A 21,385-nucleotide genomic window follows, 5' to 3' on the forward strand; every position below is an offset into this window, starting at 1 on the left:
ATTGAGTTGAAGCAGAAAAAGCTGAAAGATAAAGCAATGGTGATGCAGATTAAGGCTGCACAGACAGGATTTCAACAACTGCCACAGGGAAATGGTTTGTTTCTGAGTCAAGGTGGAATGATGCTTCTGGTAGTTAATCGAAATGTAGATTTGAGTTCAGTTGTGATGTGAGATAAGCAGCAAAGGCGCATGGTTTTACTTTGTCACATTTGCTGATTGCTGTGACATTGGAAAAGACAGTGTCCAATGCTGAATCAGGAAGGAATGGTTCAGCAAACAGATGGTGTCAATTCATTTCAGGGCAGGACCTAGAATAGGAGGTCAAAATCAAGATTTCCAGAATAATGTGAATAATATGCGAGGTTGTCAGCCTTTACAGCCGGTGCAACAAACGCAAAATGTACAACCTCAGGTACAAATGCCACAAATACAACAAATGTAGCCACAGGTGCAGATGGTGCCTGTACAGCAAATGCACATACCGAGACAGGTTCAAATGATACAGAGCCCAATGGAACAGCAACAGGTTATGCTTTCGCAAGTGGTCATGAATCAGAGTGAAAACAAAAGTGCAAAGATAGTTGAACAATTTCCCTTACAAATTGAGAATGAAATAAACGCTGAATGGCCGTTGGATAGTTCAAATGAGGACGAGTATATGAAGGCTGCATCATTAGATGTGGATAGGTGAGGTCCTTATGTGCAGGGTGAAGTACATGGTCATGAGATAAATGTTTTGGTTGACACAGGAGCAACACGCTCAACGATAAGGACAACAGAGATCCCACACATACTTGTTTCCAAAAAAACGGTGCAGATAGTAGGCGTTGCAAATAAACAGTTGGTTAATGCCCTTGCAGAACCAGTTCTAGTGAAAATTGGAAATTTTAGGGATTGTCATAGTTTTGTTGTTTGTGATTCCAGTCCGGTATCACTATTGGGAAGAGACTTACTGTGCAAGGTAAATTGTTCGATTATGTGTTCAAGAAAGAGAATCACGCTGGAGATCTTTAGTGACAATGAGAAAAATTTGCCAGTTGATGAAAAGAATTATGTCGTGTGAACTATCTTTATTGAATGTTGAGGATGATCAGGCAATTGATGAAGAAGAGACAAACGAAGAGCACAATTTGGAAGATTAAATCAATTTCTTTCAAGTTTTTTAAAAGAAGGATTTGCCGAATGACTTGCAGGAAAGGGTTAGACCAAAGGTTTGGGATTTTTTTTTAGGAAAAGACATTGGTTTGATTAAAGGAGTTGAAGGAGTCAGAGTGGCACTGAAAGAGAATGGGGTGTTTCCACAAACTGCTCAATACCCGATGACAAATGGGATAATAGAGGGGACAAGACCATTGATAGAACAATTTTTGGAGCAAGGAGTTTTTAAAGACGTGATGAGCAGTCGGTGTAATTCACCAATAATGGGTTTGAAAAAGCCGAATGGGAAAATACATCTGGTCCAGGACTTGAGAAAAATAAAAGAACTAGTGGTGAAGTGCTGTCCAGTTGCTCCAAATCCAGCAGTAATAATGTTTCAGATTCCATGTGAATCAGAATGGTTCAGTCATTGATTTGTACCAAGCTTTCTTTTCAGTACCTCTACATGAGGGTAGCAGATTTCTTTTGTTTCAAATTCCTGAGCAGAGTCTATTGTTAGTGATTCTGAAAACCCTTGTGGAATTCTACACTATCGATTTTCAACCAGATCTTGAAAAAGAACCTGTAGTCATTGGTAAAGCCTTATCAGTCGACTTTAGTACAGTACACTGATGATTTGATTGAAAACAAAGGAAGGCTGCAAAGAGGATACAACTGCAGTGTTGAATTTTCTGGGAGACAATGGTCATAAAGTTTCTCCTGCTAAGTTGCAGTATTGTCAGCAAGAAGTGAAATATTTGGGACATTTGATCGAGAAAGGGTCGAGGAGAATTTCCAGAGAGAGAGTGTAGCGGCAATAATGAAAATGAAAATGCCCAGTTCACAAAAAGAGTTGAGAATGTTTTTGGGTATGGTAGGATATTGTCATCAGTGGATCCCGAATTTTTCAGCTGTTTCAAAGCCATTGCAGATGTTGACAAATTAGGATGTTTCAGATCCCATAATGATGGATGAGGAATGTGTGAGAGCTTTTACTGGGCTAAGAGAGAGTTTGTGTCAAGCACCAGCTTTAGGTATGCCTGATTACACAAAACCTTTTCTATTGTTTAGTCATATGAGAGGTGGATGTTCCTTTGTCTGTCTTGACACAAAAACATGGTGGTGTCAATCGTCCAGTAGCATGTTTTTCAGATACTTTGGATAATGTTGCAGCAGTCTTACCTGGATGCTTAAGAACAGTTGCAGCAGTTGAGCAGAGCATTACTCAAAGTGAAAATCGTGCGATGGGTTATCCTCCGACAGTGATGATACCTCATTCAATAGAAAGTCTATTGACCAGGTCAAAAACACAGTACTTGACAAATCCAAGACTGACACGATATGAAACAGTGATTCGGGGGGGCACCAAATGTAAGGATAAAAAGGTGCACAGTGCTTAACCTGGCAACTCTATTACCAAATGAGGGGAAAGATCTGTCTAACATAGACGATGTTGAACATGATGGTTTGGAAGTGACAGAATTATGTACTAAACTAAGAGACGATATCAAATATACTTGTCTGGAAGACAACGATCAGATTCTCTTTGCCGATTGTTCCTGTTTACGAGACAACAGAGGTGCATTAAGAGCAGGATATGCAGTGTGTAGAGTCACAGCCATATTAGAAGCTTCATGGCTTAAAGGAGTGATTGCTGCACAAGTCTGAGTTGGTGGCTCTTACTAGAGCATGTCATTTATCAGATCAGATGAAAGTGACAATCTACACTGATAGCCAATATGTATTTGGTATTGTACACGATTTTGGGCAGATTTGGTCACAAAGTGTGGTTCCTGACTTCTTCAGGTTCACCTTTAAGAAATGGAGAAAGAATACATGATTTGTTACAGGCAGTACAGAAACCAGAGAAAATTGCCGTGGTTAAATGCAGTGCACACCAGAGGGGACAAGATTATGTAACTTTGGGAAATGCTCATGCAAATCAAGTAGTAAAATGTTGTGCTCTGAATGGGATTTCATTGAAAGAAAATTGATGTCTGAAAATGAGATGTATGCAAATTTTACTATGCAGATAGTGGACACACTAGACGAGTTGAAAGCAGTACAGAACAATGCTCCAGAAGAGGAAAGGAGGGATTGGATTAGGCATCGATGCATACAAAGGGAAGATGAAATTTGGGTTACCATTGAGGGAAAGGTAGTCTTGCCAAACAGTTTGTTAACTCAAATGGCTAGGTACTACCATGGTCAAGCGCATATTGGAAGAGATGCGATGAGAACTTCTGGTACGATCCAAAATTCAGACGAGCAGCAGAGCTGGTGTCCCATAGGTGCATAGTTTGCCAACAGATGAATGTTGGCAAAGGAACAATTGTCAACATAGGTCACATACATGTGGCGGGAGGTCCATTCAGTAGAATGCAAATGGATTTCATTGAGATGCCTGCATGTGCTGGTTTGAAATACATGCTAGTGATTGTGTGCATTTTCAGTCATTGGATTGAGGCTTACCCAACCAGGAGAAATGATCGTCTCACAGTGGCTAAGTTGCTTTTGCGAGAACTAATTACACATTTTGGTTTTCCGGTTTCAATTGAATCAGATAGGGGTACACATTTCAATAATGAGGTGATAAAATTGCTTTTTTTGGCATTAACCATTCAGCAGAGACTACATTGCAGCTAACGCCCAGAAGCTTCAGGTCTTGTAGAGCAAATGAATGGAACATTAAAATCACGATTGGCCAAAGTGTGTGCCTTAACAAATTTGAAATGGCCAGATGCTTCACCTCTAGTACTAATGTCAATGAGAAGAACACCTGACAAAAAGACTGGGTTGTCTCCGCATGAAATATTGATGGGGAGAGCAGTGAGATTGCCAGCAATTCCCGCAAAAGCACTTGTGAATATTACAGATGATATGGTGCTAGATTACTGCAAAAGCCTGGCTGATGTGGTTCGGTCTTTCATCAGGTGGAAGTTGAAACAGCTCAACAAACTCAAGGTCAAGGTCACAGTCTGAGAGCCGGAGACTGGGTGCTTATACGAAAGCACGTACGAAAGGCTTGCCTTGAGCCACGGTGGAAGGGACCTTATCAGATCAGGAATACTACAAGAACTACTGTGAAGTGTCCTGGTTTGCCGAATTGGGTGCTAGCAAGCCATACGAGAAAAGTGCATGATCCAACAGAAAGAGAAGAGGCACTGTTGAGATTAACAGTTGAGAATATTGGGGGGGGGAAGGAAAGTGAGAAAGATGTCGAGAATGACAGAAATGTACCTACTCCCATAACAGAGGAAAAAGAACGGAGTAGTGAAGAAGTTGAACAAGGTGCAAAGGGAGTAGGGAAAAAAAAAAAAAAATCAGTCCAAGAAGAAAGAGATAAGACTGATTTCGATCTAAGGGGGGTGCCCTCGAAAGAAGGTGAAAAACAAGAATCAATTGAAGAAAGATCTGCTCAGATGGAGGTGACCTCAGCAGCAAGTGGTTTGACAAACCAAAGAAGAGACAAACCCCATTGAAAAAGGAAGTGAGAATAGTTCCCGCCCAAGTGGATTATACTCTTCCAGAACCAATTGTGGGAACGTCTGAAGAAAAAGGTCCCAAGGCAAGTAAAGACTCAATATTGAGAAGATTACTGACAAAAGGAACATTGAAAGGAGACAATTGGCCAGAGAAAGCTGCAAAGAGTGGAAAAGTTGATGTAATACCACCAATTCAAGAGGAGAAAGAATTGCCTGGAGAAAACACCAGTGGAGAAGATAGTGAAAGTGGAAGACGCCCGAAAAGAAAAAGTTGCAAGTAGAAGATATACTGGACCTGAAAGGGCATATCTGAATACAAGTGATTGGCAAGAAGAATTTTTGAGCTATTGCTTTGACAGAGACTTAAAAAATTCTTATTTTGGAACATGAAGACTTTCAAGAAATAAAGTTTGGGTAAAGAAAATGGAAATCGAGTTTGAAAAATCATACTGAAGAGACAAATAAGATTTACTGGAGAAGATAAATGAATTACTGAATCAGACAATCTGCTATACTGAACTTGACAAAAGAACTGCCCAAGAGTGAATGAAATATTGAAAGAAAGAAAAAAAATGTTAGGAGGGATTGTTGAAGTTTTTTATTTTTTTTAAGTGTTTTTGAATTATTTATTTTTTTAAACATAGAAAATGAGTAACTCACATAACCAAAAAAGTAGGATTAGTTGTTGTAAAGTGTTTAGTATTGGATTAGCGGTCGTGAGTGTGTTAATGTTTATTGTTGTTCGTAAGGGCACCTGTTTAGGAGCTGGATGGAGCTAACCAGACTACGAAAATAAGTTCTTTAGATTTGGTTGATAAGTCACTAACAAAAGATAAATTTAGGATAGATGTCAAATACTTACACGGAGAGAAAGAGCTTTCTTCTAATGTTTTCTATCGCTTATTGCATGAGTATGTTGAGGTGATGGACGCGAATGATTATGTATGTACACAGATTCCGACTTCAGTGGAAGGAGGAACTACTTAGCATAACCTGCTTGTAACTTATGCTATAAGTTGCAGTCTTTTGCTAACGCGTTTCTATATTCAAGAATATATTCACTATTTTTATTCAAACTATGACATTGTATTGGCTTTCATACCAGTTATAGGTTATTTGAATAAAATAGTCAAAGAAAATAACAGTAATTACGAGAGATTTCTTTGAGCCTACTTTAACTTTTGGCACAGCTTTCGCACATCGCAATAATTTAACTTGTTTACCAACACCAGTAGAAAATAAGTTTTTCGGATAACACAGAAGACAGGAGAGAAATAAAGGCAAATATAGATAAGGGAATCATAAGTAGAAAGCCTGGAATAGATTAAGCTTATAGTGACATTACTAAACAAGGAAAACTAACAACAGATGCTGAGCATGTAGGAAAACTTTGTATGCATAGACCTTGGAGTAAAAATGACAGTGTTTGTTGGAAAGAGTGAGTGTAGACATGTTTTTATGTTTAGGAGTAAGTGGGGTTTTATGATGCATGGACAGGATCCTCCAATACCTGGGATTTACTATATTTGTGGAAGAAATGCATATTACCGTCTTCGTAGAGGAAGAAACATGTTATTTGGGAATAGTCTTTCCAAAACTCTATCCGTTGGAAGACTTGAGTAAGATCCCCGATACAATGAAATTTCAAAAGAGACAAAAGCGAGAATCAATTTCTAGCATTGTGGGAGACATATTCGGGGCTTTAATTCCTTCAGTGGGAGTAGTCCTAAATTCGATTAAGATTCAGAAGTTGTCTACAATAGTAGATAACATGTTGACAAGATATTCCGGAGCTATCATTCTTCTGGATACAGAATTGGCTGCTACAAGAGCTATGGCACTTCAGAATGGCCTTGCGTTAGACATTCTTTTGCCAAAACAGGTCAGAGTTTGTAAATTATTAGGTTATAATCATTTTTCCTACATTCCTGACAACTCGGGTAAAGTCAAAAAGTTAATTACTAATGTAACAAACACTAATAGTAAGGATCTAAAATAACTAATAGAAACTACAGTTTGGGAAAAGGGATTGAAGATGTGGGAAATTGGTTTAGCAATGTGGGGAGAAATTTTATTTTGACAATAGCAAAATGGGTGTTAATTATATTTTGTCTAATTGGAATTTGGTGAATGTATAAAGTGCTAAAATGGGTTTAGAAGAACATTGGAAAAGAATAGAAGAAACTTTAAAATACAAATGAATACATTTTATAAAGGAAATAAAAGAAGAAAAACAATGGATTGATGTGATGACAAGAATCATCATCAGAGGAGGGACTGGGAGTGTGAATTTCCTAATATGTTTATTAATGATTTGTATACTAAAACGCTTAATGAATTAACGTGCAAAACGAGTGACTTTTGAAAACGTTTGCTTTTCAGTTCTTAGCTGAGTGAAATTCTAAATAAAAGCAGTGGTTATTTTCCATGATTCAAAAGCTTACATAAAAGTGTCTTTGAAGTTTGCATAGAAGTGCTCACAGCTTACAAGGTCATGTTTTAACCAAGCATGGCATACGTTGAAATGTCCTATTGTTTGAGAATGTTACTAATATCGGGTCTTTCCTCGAGGATGGAAGTGAGTTGAAATAGTAAAAGTTTCTTCCTGAGACAAGATATTCGAGAGGCGGTAAAACAATGGAGCTACAGACGAGACTGAAGAGGAAGTTATTCTTGAAGAAAATGTTATAGTTAGCGTATATTTGTTGTGTTTTAGGTCGTCAATTTAGTTGTTGGTCAATTATGGGGGTGGTTTCATTTCAGCCAATCATAAGCTTATCAGGATTTAGTATAACAACTTGGGTAGAATTCTTTAGGTGTTAGTATGATTATTACAATTTTAGAGTTTGGAGAGCAGACTGGAGCAGATGAAGTTCATATTGGCTGAGTGGGTTAGCGGTCATTAGACCATAACTGATGGTGTCCCCTGGCTGAAGCAAGCTACTTGCTGTTTCTACTTTTATCATTGGTAATGTATGTCACTGTAATGTAATATGTGCCTCTTTTGCTTTCTAGGTACCAGCTGCATCTTATGCCTTAATCATTAACTGAGATAAAGAGGGTTTTCTAAATTTGTGTTACTAAATTCTTTACACATGAAGCCCAATATGCTGATGCTAATTTGTGGTTAGTGAGGGAACTAATTTTGAAATGACATGTTCTGAAATAATTTGATGCTGAACTAATGTATATTTTGCCACTAGTACCGGTCTTTGTATTATTAATAAGTGTAATTCTTTTGGAGATAATTTAATTGTTTTGATCAAATTGAGATATATAAGACACTTTAACCAACTGCTATTGATCTTATATGCTTATCATTTGTGTTCGAGAGTTATTTTCGTGACATTAGCATTGTTAATATAGGTACATAAATCTATGAATTCTTAATAAACTGGTGTGGTTATTGATTGGAGTTATATATATTGATTGTTATTAACCTTTGTTGATACTCATGACCTTCATTGATGACACCCCCTCAAACCTGTTGCTTCGATCCATCGTCCTCTAGGACAGAATCCACTATTCGCTGTAGATAATAGCTAGGATTCCGTGGTGCGTTAGCAGTAGTGAGGTGATGTGAGTTATAAGTATATGTGGGATTGGGTTTAAAAAAAAATAATAATAATAATAATTGGAAAACAGTAAAAAGAGCTGTGATATGTTTACTCTGAAAGATTCAACCGCACCTGGCTTGAAACAAAGAATGCTCTAGTCAAACAAACTTGTGACCTGGTGCAGCAGAATCTTGCAGACTGTGTAACCACAGTAACAGAGCTACAGGAGCATGAGGGGGAAGGGAATAGAAAAAAGAAAAGAAAAAAAAAAAAGTTTTTTTGTTTTTTTTAAGAAGAAAAAGAAACAAGCATTTACAATGCAACGGGTCTCGCGTTTGCTCATGTTAGAGCTGATAGCGTTGTAAAGTCCTAACCCGACTTTTCACCTATCGGCAAAAGTGCATTTATGTATGTAACCCGAAAAAGTGCAATTAACTATGTAAAGCGCTCGACTTCGGCCAAGCAAAGTCATGCTAGTAAATTAGAGAAAAAGTAGTCCACGAGCCTGACAGAAAACAGCGAGCCTCGCATGTTTTCTGTACTTGGTCGATGCGCTCGAGGAGGGCTAACCACCGGAAAAGGCATGACGTATGCATGCCTTCGACTAATGAAAGCAAGCAGATATTAGGCAAGCCCACAAACCAATGAAAAACACTGACGTGATGTCGACAGGGCTCCGAGCCCTTTTCTAAACCCTAAAGCGTCTTGCTGCGATACACATGCGCGAGCGCATGCAACGCAGGCTCGACCCCAATAATTTCCAAACTTCCCCATGGATCAAACTGAATTTTACATATTGTACACCACAGTTGGTCCGCAGATCTGGCAAAACTCATCTTATTGGCTAACTTTTCAGAAGCACTGCACAGGGTTAACTATACAAACCAGTGAGACGTTGCAGAACATTGTATTAACATGAAAGGGAGATTGTGATTGGTTTACTGACCCAGCAACCTTGAAAGGAGAGTTGAAGAGGTTGCCATTACTGGTTCTCTATGGAGAGTGGACTTCCATTCTTGTGGTTGATTTTCTGAGCTTTGTTCAGTGAAAAGAAATTGTAATCAATACTGAAAGAGAAACGTGGAGCACTAGAATGAGAATCTTCAGGTATGTGTAGTGAAATGTACTTTATTTTAGAAAGTGTTAGTATATGAATAAATTAGTATTAGGTTGCAAAAAGTGAGTAGCGTGTTCACAAAATGCTATAAAAGATAAATACTGGGTTTGTGAGGTATGTAAAGGAATTATACAAGTAATTCATTATATAAGAAAGGTATTCAGCTAAACTTGGATAAAGAGTTTCATGGACGTTTCCAGTTTCTATCAGTATATTAAAAGTGAACCCTCATGTATGCTGAATCTAGTATGTTGAATGCACTAAGGAGTAATTTAATGGTTAAAAAAATGCTATATTGGAGTTGTAGAAATGTAATTGTGTCTAGTGAAAGTCATAAAGTCACTTGTGTATTCACCAACGCAGATACTAATATACCAAGTCATACACCAGGGATCACACTGATAGATTCAATAACACATCCAGAGAGGCACTGATCTGTACACTGACACACCTATGCACACTGATGTATGCACTAACATCCCCTACGTGCGTACTAGTGAGGAAACCCTGGCATGCAGTGTTGTATGCACTGACAACCAGGTGACCCTGATGCATTGACTGAAACACCCAGGTGCACTGTATTGCACACAATATAATAGTGTGACAGTGATGTATACAATCACACATCTAGGGATACACTGACATATACACTTTGACACTTCGGTATACAGTAATGGATGTAGTGGGACACAAGAGATACACTCTTATATAGACAGAGAGCCAGGCGCACACACCGATGTATACAGTGATGCATTCAGACACACTCTTACATTTACAGATACATCCAGGGATGCAATTATGCATCTACTGATAAATCCAGGCACATATTGGTGCATGCAGTCACGTGGACACTGATGTATGTATTCCGAGAATCATTCAGCTGTACAGTGATGAATACACTGAAACACCCAGAGAGAGAGAGAGATGGATAGATATATACACCTAGGAGTACACTCCATGTATTAACTACCACACACTGATGCATACACTGATAGGCAGGCAGAAACTCATGCATACACCCACAGATATATACAAACTTATGCAATTGCTGATACAGCCACTACTGCATATATTGGCATATCCAAATGCAAAATGATGCACGCACTGACAAATCTAGCCCCACATGATTGCAGACTGACACTCTGATTTATAGATTAATACATCCAGAGACACATTAATATACACAATAACACACAGATGCATATAACCGAGACACCCAGGAAGACACTAATACAGAATCTAACAAAGCCAGTTAAATAGTAATGCTTCCATTCAAATATACAGGTAGACGCTATCATATACATTGATATATTCACGATCCGATTTACACAAACACTAACACACCCAGGGACACAATTATGGATAGATTGAGACACCTAGACAGAAACTGGTAAATAAACTTATACATGGAAATGAAAAGTTATATATGCACTCACACAGGTAAGGAAATACTGATGAATAATAAAGACTCAAACGCAGCTCTTTGTATAATTCAGTGGGGGTTCTAACCAGAACCGTTTTTTTTTTTTCGTTCAGTATCTGAAAAGAGCGAGAATTCAAGAGCTTGTATCAGCAAATGAGTGGGTGTGTGGACGATGCCATCAGAGAGGTCCTTGACCGATGTCATGAGTGATGTAATATGTGAGGTCATAAGCAATGCATTACGCAAGATATAGTTAGCTCAGGTAACTAGAACTGCTGAATTTCTACGGTTTTGTACGAGTAAATTGAAACTAACGTCCATGTAACCTGTATTTTTTTCAGTGAATATATATTATTCTATGCTTGACATGTTCATAGGTCACTGCATAATTTCTTTGCAAGTTATCTGATTAGATGCTTATGAGCCGTTTTATTTATCTATCACAGTAGGTAAATATCTTACCTACAAGCATTTCACTTTAAATATTGAGGAAAAAATAATATAAAAAGTACACAAATTACCTTCTAATACTGCAACACACGAAAGCCTGTTTATACAACTCTAAATCTCAATGTATGTGCTATACAACTTCAAGTTCCAATATATTATTCTCCTTATACATTTATTCCCTTTCTATGTAATCATGTATCTATATATTACTTTAGTTCTACTGTGCAAGAGAAAAAAAAAATGCTAAAGTAAAACAAAATACATACTTTCCTATGCAATACATCGTCTCACCATATACCTCTCTCAATCATTCCTCTATCTCCACACTCTGACTCACCCCCCCCCCAAACCTCAGTTTACTATGATCTCCAAAACAACTCTACTAAATGCTCCCTCATGCATCTCTTTTGAGTCATTCCAAACCTCATTTTACTTTTAAGATCTGACTAATCCCTTTCTACAGACTTGTCCCTCCATCTCTCCTTTACTCATCCCAAACCTCATCATACTACTAGGATTACCCAACTAACTTTCTGAAATCTTCCCTCGTCGATCCCTCCATTATTCTATTGAATCCAACTAACAGACTAACATGTCCACCGCTCATATTAACTCATATTTCCCTATATTAATACTATATTCATATTGCTCTATACTAATTCACCACTAATGCTTTTTGGTCTTGGAGTAGCGTGCTACTCGACGAAAAGCACTTTGATGCCTCGTCAGAGGTAGTAAGCATATATAAAACAGTTACAATAAGGATGGAACAATCATGTCCCAAAGTAGTGTGTCCATGGAAAGATGAGTTTTAGCATATTTACAAACTCCTCTGCAACGAAGATATAGCCTGAGAGATACCCTTGCAAACTAATACCCTTTACTGGGATGGACGATTAAGGTAGCCCCACAAAAATTAGGGGGGAGGGGGTGTAGAGCAAGGTAATGCTATAAACAGGGAAAATATTTTTCCCTGTAGATGACACTGAAGTAGAAAAGGAAAAAAGTAATTTCAGGAGGCATAGCTGTACAACACGTGCTGCTGCACTGTTAACATGCCTAAAGAGGGCCCCCAATCAAATCTGCTTATCCTCATAGGGTACACAGGCATGGCTGGTACTGAAGGCAGTGCCAGTGCTTTGATCTTCACACAGAGCACCCAGGAAGGAGTCCAAGAAGCACAGAAGACAGCACAGTGTATGAAGAGGGTTCGCCAGGGTATGGAATGTCTGCTCTACCTGACCATGGACAAAAAGGTAGAATGAAATCAATAATACATGATAGAGGAAGAGCCACAAATTAAGTCTACTGGGAACGTTGTCCTGAAAAAATGGAGAATTAGCACAGACTTTAGATAGCCCACCATCTCTGCTGCTGAAACTCATGTAAAACCTTATCACTTTCCAAAGCACAACCAGCAGAGCAGGCTGTGGGGTCAGATACTCCTTGAGAGTATGTCAGACCCAAGATGTCCCATACTAACAAAAAGGTTTGCAGTTGGTAGTACGGGGAACAAGCTCTGCACTGATCAGTGCTTTGATCTCTTTTGCAGTGTCAACATTTCAAAGATTGGGTGCACACAAACATTAAGAGGCCCACCTCTGACAACTTTTGAGAACCTCGCTCTATGCGATCCGACTAGTTGGCACTCTTTATCAAATGCCAATTACAAATCAAGAAAGACCCGATCAAGTGTGAGATGATTTGGGAGCAGCTTTCTTTGGACCCCACAGAAGGTGGTGGGCTGTACTATCCAACCCTGAAACAAGTGAAGACTATGATACTGAGGCCACACCCGCGGAGGGAGACAGATACAATCTTTCATTGCAAAAACCCACAGCATGCTTCTTGAAGAGAATATTAAGTACTCCCCCAGTTACTAACACTGACTGGGATCACTCCCGGGACCCCACCCAAGTTTCTTGGAACGATCCCTCATGACCTTTCTAACAGAAAGGGTATTTTGGTACTGCATCCAGTGACATACACCCTAAATCTAGCTCTTCATAATAAATCAAACTTGCTTTTCCTTTTTTTAAGTACCCCTGCACCTTCTCTATGCATGAAAGCCAGGTACCACTGCAATGACACCACCATGATAAATATTTTACGGAACACAATACAGCCACTGGATAAATGGTGTAAATGAGTGCTGTAGCTTAAGATAACTAATCTGAGAAAAGATGTGGGAGAAGACGGGGCAGACCCATGTTGATTATTAGCTTAAACAGATTATTAGCCACACAGCTTGACAGAGGAGGGGGAAGGGGAGAGGTGGGAGGAGGAAAAGAACCAGGGCTGATATGTACACAGATAGGTGCATGCAGCATATGATGCATCCAGTAATAGTGCACAAGGTTCTATAATAAACCGGCTACAGAAGCAGTATCAAGTCTCAAAATAAATTGTAAGGGATAGCCACAGGTTGAGAATGATTATTGCAGATGTTGTGCAACACAGGGGAAAAACTATGACTACACCTGCGTATGAAGCTATGGCGACTGTGTGATGCATGTGTGGGGGCCCAATGCAAGATATTTATCCTCTTGTTTATTCTTAACCATCCAAAGATGGAAGAATCAAAGTGTACTAATTAAACGATTTCCAACTTATGTTGACATACTTTGAAGAGGTTTCAGCCCATCAGCTAGCATCAACTGCTGGTCCCACAAAACAAGAGTAAAAAAAACATTTCAAAGAATGTAATAGGACGTTAAGAACAGGATGGGAAAGTTACAGAGGAGCACACAGGAATCAAGGAGAGGATGGGAGAGCAACATAGGAACTTGAAGCGAAGGGGGTGGGGGGCAGAAGGAGTATGAGAAGCAATGAATGTGCAGGGAAGCAACACCCAAAGGTAGGAGCGAAAACGAGACCTGCGCTCTGTTCCCGATAGGAAATAGTCACCTAAATGTGAGCAAAAGAAGAATACAATTTGTGAACATTAGTGAAACTTTATGCCCAGACATTATCCACAATCACAATCTGCAGGTTTGGGATTACTAGTTATGTAGAAATCAACAATATAATTGGACTACTTAGGAGTATTCCACGTGATTTACATTGCTCTCCTGAAAATAAAATTCTGAAGTAGGATGAATCCGATAATTCCTTGATATGTTTTGAACTAAGATTCCCTAAAGATTTTGAGCCAATACCTTAGTTACTCGGACACCATTTTAGACAACTCCTCTAATGGTTGGAATCAAAAACAGGATAAAAAGTGTAGATCAACCCTCCCCCCACCACCCCAAAAAAAATAAGACAATTTTATACTCCAGATCCTTTATTGATTGCACAGTTAACAGCAACAACTGGCAAGAGATCAATCCAGACACCTGCCTGTTTCAATGTAATTTGTTTAGTCACTGTCCAGAGTGTGGAGAAAATAAAAAAATTAAAAAAATGCTTGTACCAAAGCACATTTATAATGAACATTAAGAGTAGAAATCAAAGGAGAAAAAAAAAATTAAAAAAAATACCCAGTGAAGGGTAGAACTGCACTGGGCTGGGGTCAGGGTTGCGATGTATGGTGTGAGGAAATGTATGGAAAATATAAAAGGGCCTGCTATAGCAGGACTGCAGCAGGGAGGGACAAAGGAGGGCCTCTTTCATACAAGTCTGTACCTGTAAAATAACCATAGTTTGTTCCTGTTCAATGAAAACAGTAGTTGAATTCTTCCATTTTCTGCTTTTAAACATATGGAAAATGTATCTATGTATTTTTAACTAAGGCTATTAACTGGCAACATCAGACGTACAGTAAATTAGAAGACCAATCAATAATCTACTCAATTTGTTCAAAGAATGAAAATAGGAGAAATCAAAAGTGGTTTAATGTACATATTGTCCGTTGCAAGTTTCAATGAAGGCATTTCTTACAGCCACCACCTCAGGTGTTACATAATTTGATTTACCATTCTGGCTGAATATGAACTAAAGAAGCCATAACTTTATTGGTCCATGTCATACACCCACCTCTAAATCTGTTATTTGGGACTCGCATAATAACACAACATTTACCAAACTCCAACCATGATGAAGAACTTATGACTTGGGGTTTAAAAAAAAAAAAAAAAACACACACAACAGCTTTTCCTTGGCACACTCCTTTTCAGCATTCACACGGCTAACCATCCTGCATCCTTTCTATTAAGGATACGCGAACAAAAAAAAAAGAAAATGAAAGTATGTCCATATTGTACCGGGAGAGGAGGGTGGGGGGGGGGGGGGGGGGGGAGATCAGCTAAAACCTACAATGCCACTGCAGAGGTGATCAGGTTCAAATGACTGGGAAGATTAGAATGCCACAGACCCACACTCTAGGGAGCGCACAAGGAATTTTGTGCCGTAGTGTTCTATTTTCATGAACTAGCAACATTTTAGTCACAGTTTCCCATGCATAAACGTCCAAGTGAAAGTATAAAAGCATAACAAATCACATGTTTACAGATCTAAATCTTTTAATTAAGACTCTAATCCACAATAAAGAGGCCAAATCTTAACTCAATCAAACGTTCAGGCCTTTTTCTAAATCTGCTTCCAACACCCAAATAGAAATTGCACCGCAAGGGATAGAAAACACGCAATCTAACTTCTATACAGTTAGACATGACCATTTAATTCCCTGCCACCTTCTACAATGAGGTTGTTCCCATATTTGCATAGAGGTCGATTTTAGTGAAAGCACATTTTCCTCTACAGGAGAGAAATTCGCAGGGCAAAGACAGTATTACCCAGTAGCTTAATCTGGCTCCGTAGATCATATTGAATATGAAATAAATCATTTAAGGGCAAAGTTGAAAATAACTTAATAATGGAAATACAACGCAATAGTAAATCTAGAAGCCAAAATGATCTGGTGTGCAGAAGAACACGCTGGTGGTCACTTAAAAGCTGACAATTGAGCCTATGGATAAGCAAGGGAAAGTCATGCAAATCATTAACATTCATGTTAAGTGGCTATGTTTGGGGTAAATTAAATGATGCCAAGTTCAGACCCAAGAGAAAAGGTTCAAATAAGAAGACCAGCATCCCTGCACTGCAGTTTTTATTTGATGCACATAAAGAACTAAAAACTGGTGTTAATTATGGTCAATTTATCATCTGCCTTAATTTTGCCAAACGTTTCAAGTCATTACACACCTACATGTTCACAAGCATGTCAGGGATTCTCTGGCTACAAGAAACAGTAACTGACTATGCTAGACGCCAGACCGAAAACTAAAGGCAAAAACTCCACTACGAGCTCCAATTTGTCTCATCAGTGTAATGCACAAAGTAGTACTGGTAACAATAGCAGGAATCTTACACCACAAATCACCCCCTAACCACTGGCTAAAAATAGAAATGAACTATACCCACAACCTTTGATTCTACTACTTAGCTTTACTTGAAATGTGGTACAGCAGAATGTAACTGGCTAAAAAATAAAGATTTGTTTTTTACTAAAATGAGCAGCAATTTGCTTTCACAGTCAAATGCATCACAAAGAAACAGTGAATTAAGTTGAAGAAACTCTTCGTAAAAAGTGATAGGGGCTATCCAAAGAAGAAAAAAAAAAAAAAAGATAGTGTTGTGGTAAAGAGATGTAGTATCAATTCTTTAATACTGTGGTGGAGGGGCCTTACAGACCTGCCCCTGCTTTGTCATCTGCAAGAGGACGTTTGCATCACTTCAGCCTACAACATCATTTGCACAAGAAAACACATAGAAAAAAAGATCTGCATACATAATTTGAACTATTCATTTGGAGAATTCTCATTATCTCAAACTGTAAGCAAATTCTGTAGATCTTTCGTATTCACTTTTCAGAGGAGGAAATAGTTTGTCAAAAGCAGTCATGAACAAACTGTGTTGAACTCATTTCGTTTATGGATAAAGGTGAACGAGGGGGATATGGTTTGAATCTTCCAAAATACCCCAATGTGTCAACCATCAATGAGCATCAATGATTAGGACATCAGTACAAAATTGGCTGTGTTTAGACTTCACTGATAGCTCATTGTATGATTTTGTTAAGCGTTTCTGAATGGCAAATGAATCCATGTTACATGCCTTTGTTTTCATATCTCATTGAAGAAGCTCCTGTACACTCAATGCTACAACTGTGGTCAACTTGGTAGATTGGTAGGAACATCAATAAAAAAAAAAAGATGCAGGAAACACGGATGATCTTCAGTCAACAAGATCAAGAGGGTTTGAGTGATCAAAGGTAAACAATCAGTAAATGCTATGTGGAACACTAGCTTTCTATCCCTGATGTGCCATACAATTAGGACAGCACTACAGAACCAGTGAATGGAAAACTTTGAAAAGTATATCTGGATGCATTTTGGTTTATATTTCATGTATTTTCTTTCTGGGCTGTATGTAAAAAAATTGCACACCCGTACTTCTCCAATACTTCATGAACATTTGCAGAGCCAACACTTTAATACAATTTTCTTACCCACAGATTATAAAGCTGAGAAAATAGGTGAAATATAAAGTGCAATTTCAAAGTATTCTATTAAGCATCAGTAACAGTTAAGGTAAGTATCAAGGCAGCACTGCACCTATTTCTACACAAGAACAAAACATTCACTCCACGTTCCCTAGCCAATCACATCCTTAATTTGAGGCTCAAAACATTACTGGTATGAAAGCAGCAACACAATTCCTATTAGTCACAGACTGTTGAATAATTGGGGGTGACTGGTACACAAAATGAACACTGAAGGCCCCAGAGCAAGCAGCAGTTTAATTCTGACCCAACACAGTTCTGAGTCAGGTTGAACAGCTCAACAAGTAGCCAAAACTTGTATGAGCAAATCATCACCCAAGTGTATTGATGCTCCCTTTAAAACAAATATAACAGAATGACGTTTTACTATTGTGAGGCAGTTCGCATATGTACAGAGCTTGCCAAGCAGTCCAAGCTCACTGGAGGAAGCATATACAATTGACACGAAAGGGCCAGATAAATTTTGCACAAATTAAACTAAATTAAACTGCATCAACAGCAAGAAGCTTCAAAAGGATACATCAAAATTATTACGTGTTACCCAAGCCAAGGCACTGCCAGGGCGAGGAGGGGGTGGCTGGGTGACAACCACCAACAGCTCAATATCTGAATAGTGTGCTAAAGATTGCATTAATATCAGTCACCCTCAATTGCACACACGGGGATTACCGATTACTGAAAGGGTGCACTTTAACCGACTAATTACAAAGAAAAACAAGTTTCCATACAGAAACATTAAGGTATTGCTTTTTGATGCAGCAAAAAGCAGAGAATGAACTGTGAGGGAGGGTGAGTAGGATTCAACAATCTGTCAAGTGTGTCATGGGTATTCCATAAGACCAGAAGGCTGATTTAATTTTTACAACGTCTCAATAAGATAGACTGCTGAAAGCATGTGTGTAAAACACTATTTTATCAGCTTTGCCACTATAAAGTTATTGCCGTCTCGTCGTCCAGTGGGGGAGTTACTATGACAAACAAAAACATCCGATTGTCAAACAGTGAAATGTATCACTGAAATCTGAAATGAGTAGGTCTCCCAAATTCCATTGTACATCGGATAATGACTGTAAAGCAAAATGAAGAGACAGAACGTTACTGCAACAAATATTTAAGAATAAAACATCTAAGTGTGAGAAGGAATTTGCACAGTTCATCGCAAATAACGGAGGAAAGCACTCCCTTTGGTGGCTCGATCAGGGCCTGTAAATGCACGAGTTGGGTGCATTTACATGTTCGAGTTAAAAATTAAGCCAATTGAGACATTTCCTTCCAGAGCAGAGAGCTCAACTGTTTTACTCGGTTTGCGAGCATATTACCATTAAAAGGAAAACAGTCATTTCTGACACTAAGAGCAACAAAGCAGCTTATGATGGTTTCACAAATGAATAAAAAAAAAAAAAAAAAACGTAAAGCAGGATCCTCCCACCAAATCTCTTTTTTTTTTTTTAAATGTTAGAATTTATCACGCGCCCTATCACTCTACCAACACAAATGGCTCAAGCTAAATAAAAATCAGTAGGCACAGCAACATTATATTAGTCCCTCACAAAGGTGGTGGACTCCTGTGCGTATAGATCACTTGCGAAAGGGAACAAAATGATTTTTAAAAAATCCAAATTGTGAACTTTGTTCAAGATGCCAAGTCAGATCAGAAACCTGCTTGGTTTAGTTCACCCCACTTTCCAAAATGGAAGCCAACAATACAAAAGTCTATTATCCTGTGCATTTATACTCTACATTGCAATACCGTGCATATTTTATTCTGGAAAGGTTGGTTTAAGTAAAGTGGATTAGCAGGATGTGCATTGTATCACCAAAGGATTTAAAGAATCTAGGTGTCACAAACCTTACTGGCACACGCACAAATAATAAAAACTGCAATCATAATTTCTGTACAAAGGAAAACACTCATTTACCGATGTGGGCATTTGGCCTGGAACCCATCAACCAACCAGAAAAGGAGCGTTTCCCAACACCAACCAAAGGAAAAAAATATAAATCAAACATGCCAACAGAATTATGAAAGTGCCAATGTGTTAAAAGCACCACAAAAGAGATCAGCCTACAAACTGATGAACGAGCTATAGAATACATCTGATATTGCTTGCTGACCATGTTCAATGATCTGATATGGCTTGCTTGACATGGGCTATACCATAACCTCAGTGTCTCTCCTCCTATGTGTAGGTGATGTGGAATTTAAAAATGAAAAAACGGTGTGGATTTCGGATACGTTCAGGTGCAATATAGGATAGAAGAGGTGGAGCTTATTCTTGATGAATCGGCACCAGAAGGAAAGCTTGACATAAAAGTGTGCCTTCCTCGGGTGCAGGGAAAGATCTTCTACTTCAAGTCAGGTACGAGTTGTTTATGGGAGCTTCTCCTGTGTCTCTTGCCATCACCAAAAGAAATCAGATGTCCATTTCAAACTGAGAATCGTCCCCTAGGAGTGGTGAAAAACATTAAGTGTTAGAAAAATTGATACTTTCATTACAATCAAATGATGTAGAGAATACATACAAAATGTTTTGATGAAAGCTGTAGAGAAAAAGAGACTCTTTAATAGCTTATCAACATCATTTAAAAAGACCCAAAGTCCAGCCAATCAGACGACAGCACCCTTTAGTACCCTCACCACAGAAGCTGAAGTCTCCTAGATTTTCCAAAAGAACTGAGATGTACACTGAATAGTTGTAAGGGCAGCATCTATTTGGAGGAGGGTGGGTCACATGTGAACCAATGAAAGATAGCAATAATGGAGAACTACAGTTACATGTAAGTAGCTTATTTTCTTCTCCAGTATTGGATGTTTCATGGATTCAAATGCTTGAATCAGAATAGCCAGCAGTTAGCATTTTTAATAATACTATATGTACACTGTGGAAGGTGGGAAGATAGAATTGGCTCATCTTACTGAAAGAGATGCCTAAATACTAATTTTGGATGGATTGGGGCATGGAAATATACATCCTGAAGGTCTAGAGCAGTCATGTTGCCCCATGATTGAGTAGGTGTAAAATATCTTCCAGGATGACCATGCAAAAGGGACTGTTTTTTCAAGTACTTGTTGAGCTTCTAAAGGTCAAAGATAGGGCGTCAGTCTCCTGATTTTTTTTCCTTATCAGGAAGAAACCGATTCCCTTTGTACTTTTTGGGATTTCCTTGATTGCACCTTTTGCTTGCATGGTGGTGCTCCCTTGGGGTGGTGGGGAGGTGGAGTGGGAAGAATTCAGTGGCTTGTGAATTTGAACGTGTCCTTGAGCTATGACATCCAGGACCCATTTGTCCAGTGTTATGATGGACCATAGATAGTAGTATGATATACGACCCAAACGTTGGGAGCAAGTGTTGTCAGGTCCCTGCTTTCAGGCAGTGTCTTGGTCTTTGGGAGGTTGCTTCCCTCTTGCTGGTTGTTTCTAAGCTGCTGGAGGTGGTTGCCTGAATTGTTGGGTGTACTGTGGCCAATATTGGCTCTGGAAAGGCTGCAACTGTAGTTTATAGGTTTGAAATCCTCCTCTAAGAAAATGAACATCTGCCCCTAGCTCCCCGAAAGGGATGATGCCTCACTTGTAAGGTTCCTAGAGACTTAGCTGTTTCTGTACAGCCTTGCTAGCCTACAGACTATCCTCAATATGCTTGCCGAGCTATGCTGCGCCGTCATACACCATATTTAAGATGTTGAATCATAAGTATATAAAGAAATACAAT

General features: G+C 38.8%; 1 protein-coding gene across 1 annotated transcript in view; it reads right to left on the minus strand.

Moving 5' to 3' along the window:
* Positions 1-14,983: 14,983 nt before the first annotated feature.
* EIF4EBP2 (eukaryotic translation initiation factor 4E binding protein 2) overlaps positions 14,984-21,385 on the minus strand; it is a 47,667-nt gene continuing 41,265 nt past the window's right edge. The window contains exon 3 of the mRNA XM_069240372.1: positions 14,984-20,120. Within this exon, the coding sequence (XP_069096473.1) occupies positions 20,089-20,120 (32 nt within the window). The 3' untranslated portion in view covers positions 14,984-20,088. The remainder of the gene's footprint in view (positions 20,121-21,385) is intronic.

The sequence above is a fragment of the Pleurodeles waltl genome, chromosome 6 (assembly GCF_031143425.1).
Source record: "Pleurodeles waltl isolate 20211129_DDA chromosome 6, aPleWal1.hap1.20221129, whole genome shotgun sequence".
NCBI lineage: Eukaryota > Metazoa > Chordata > Amphibia > Caudata > Salamandridae > Pleurodeles > Pleurodeles waltl.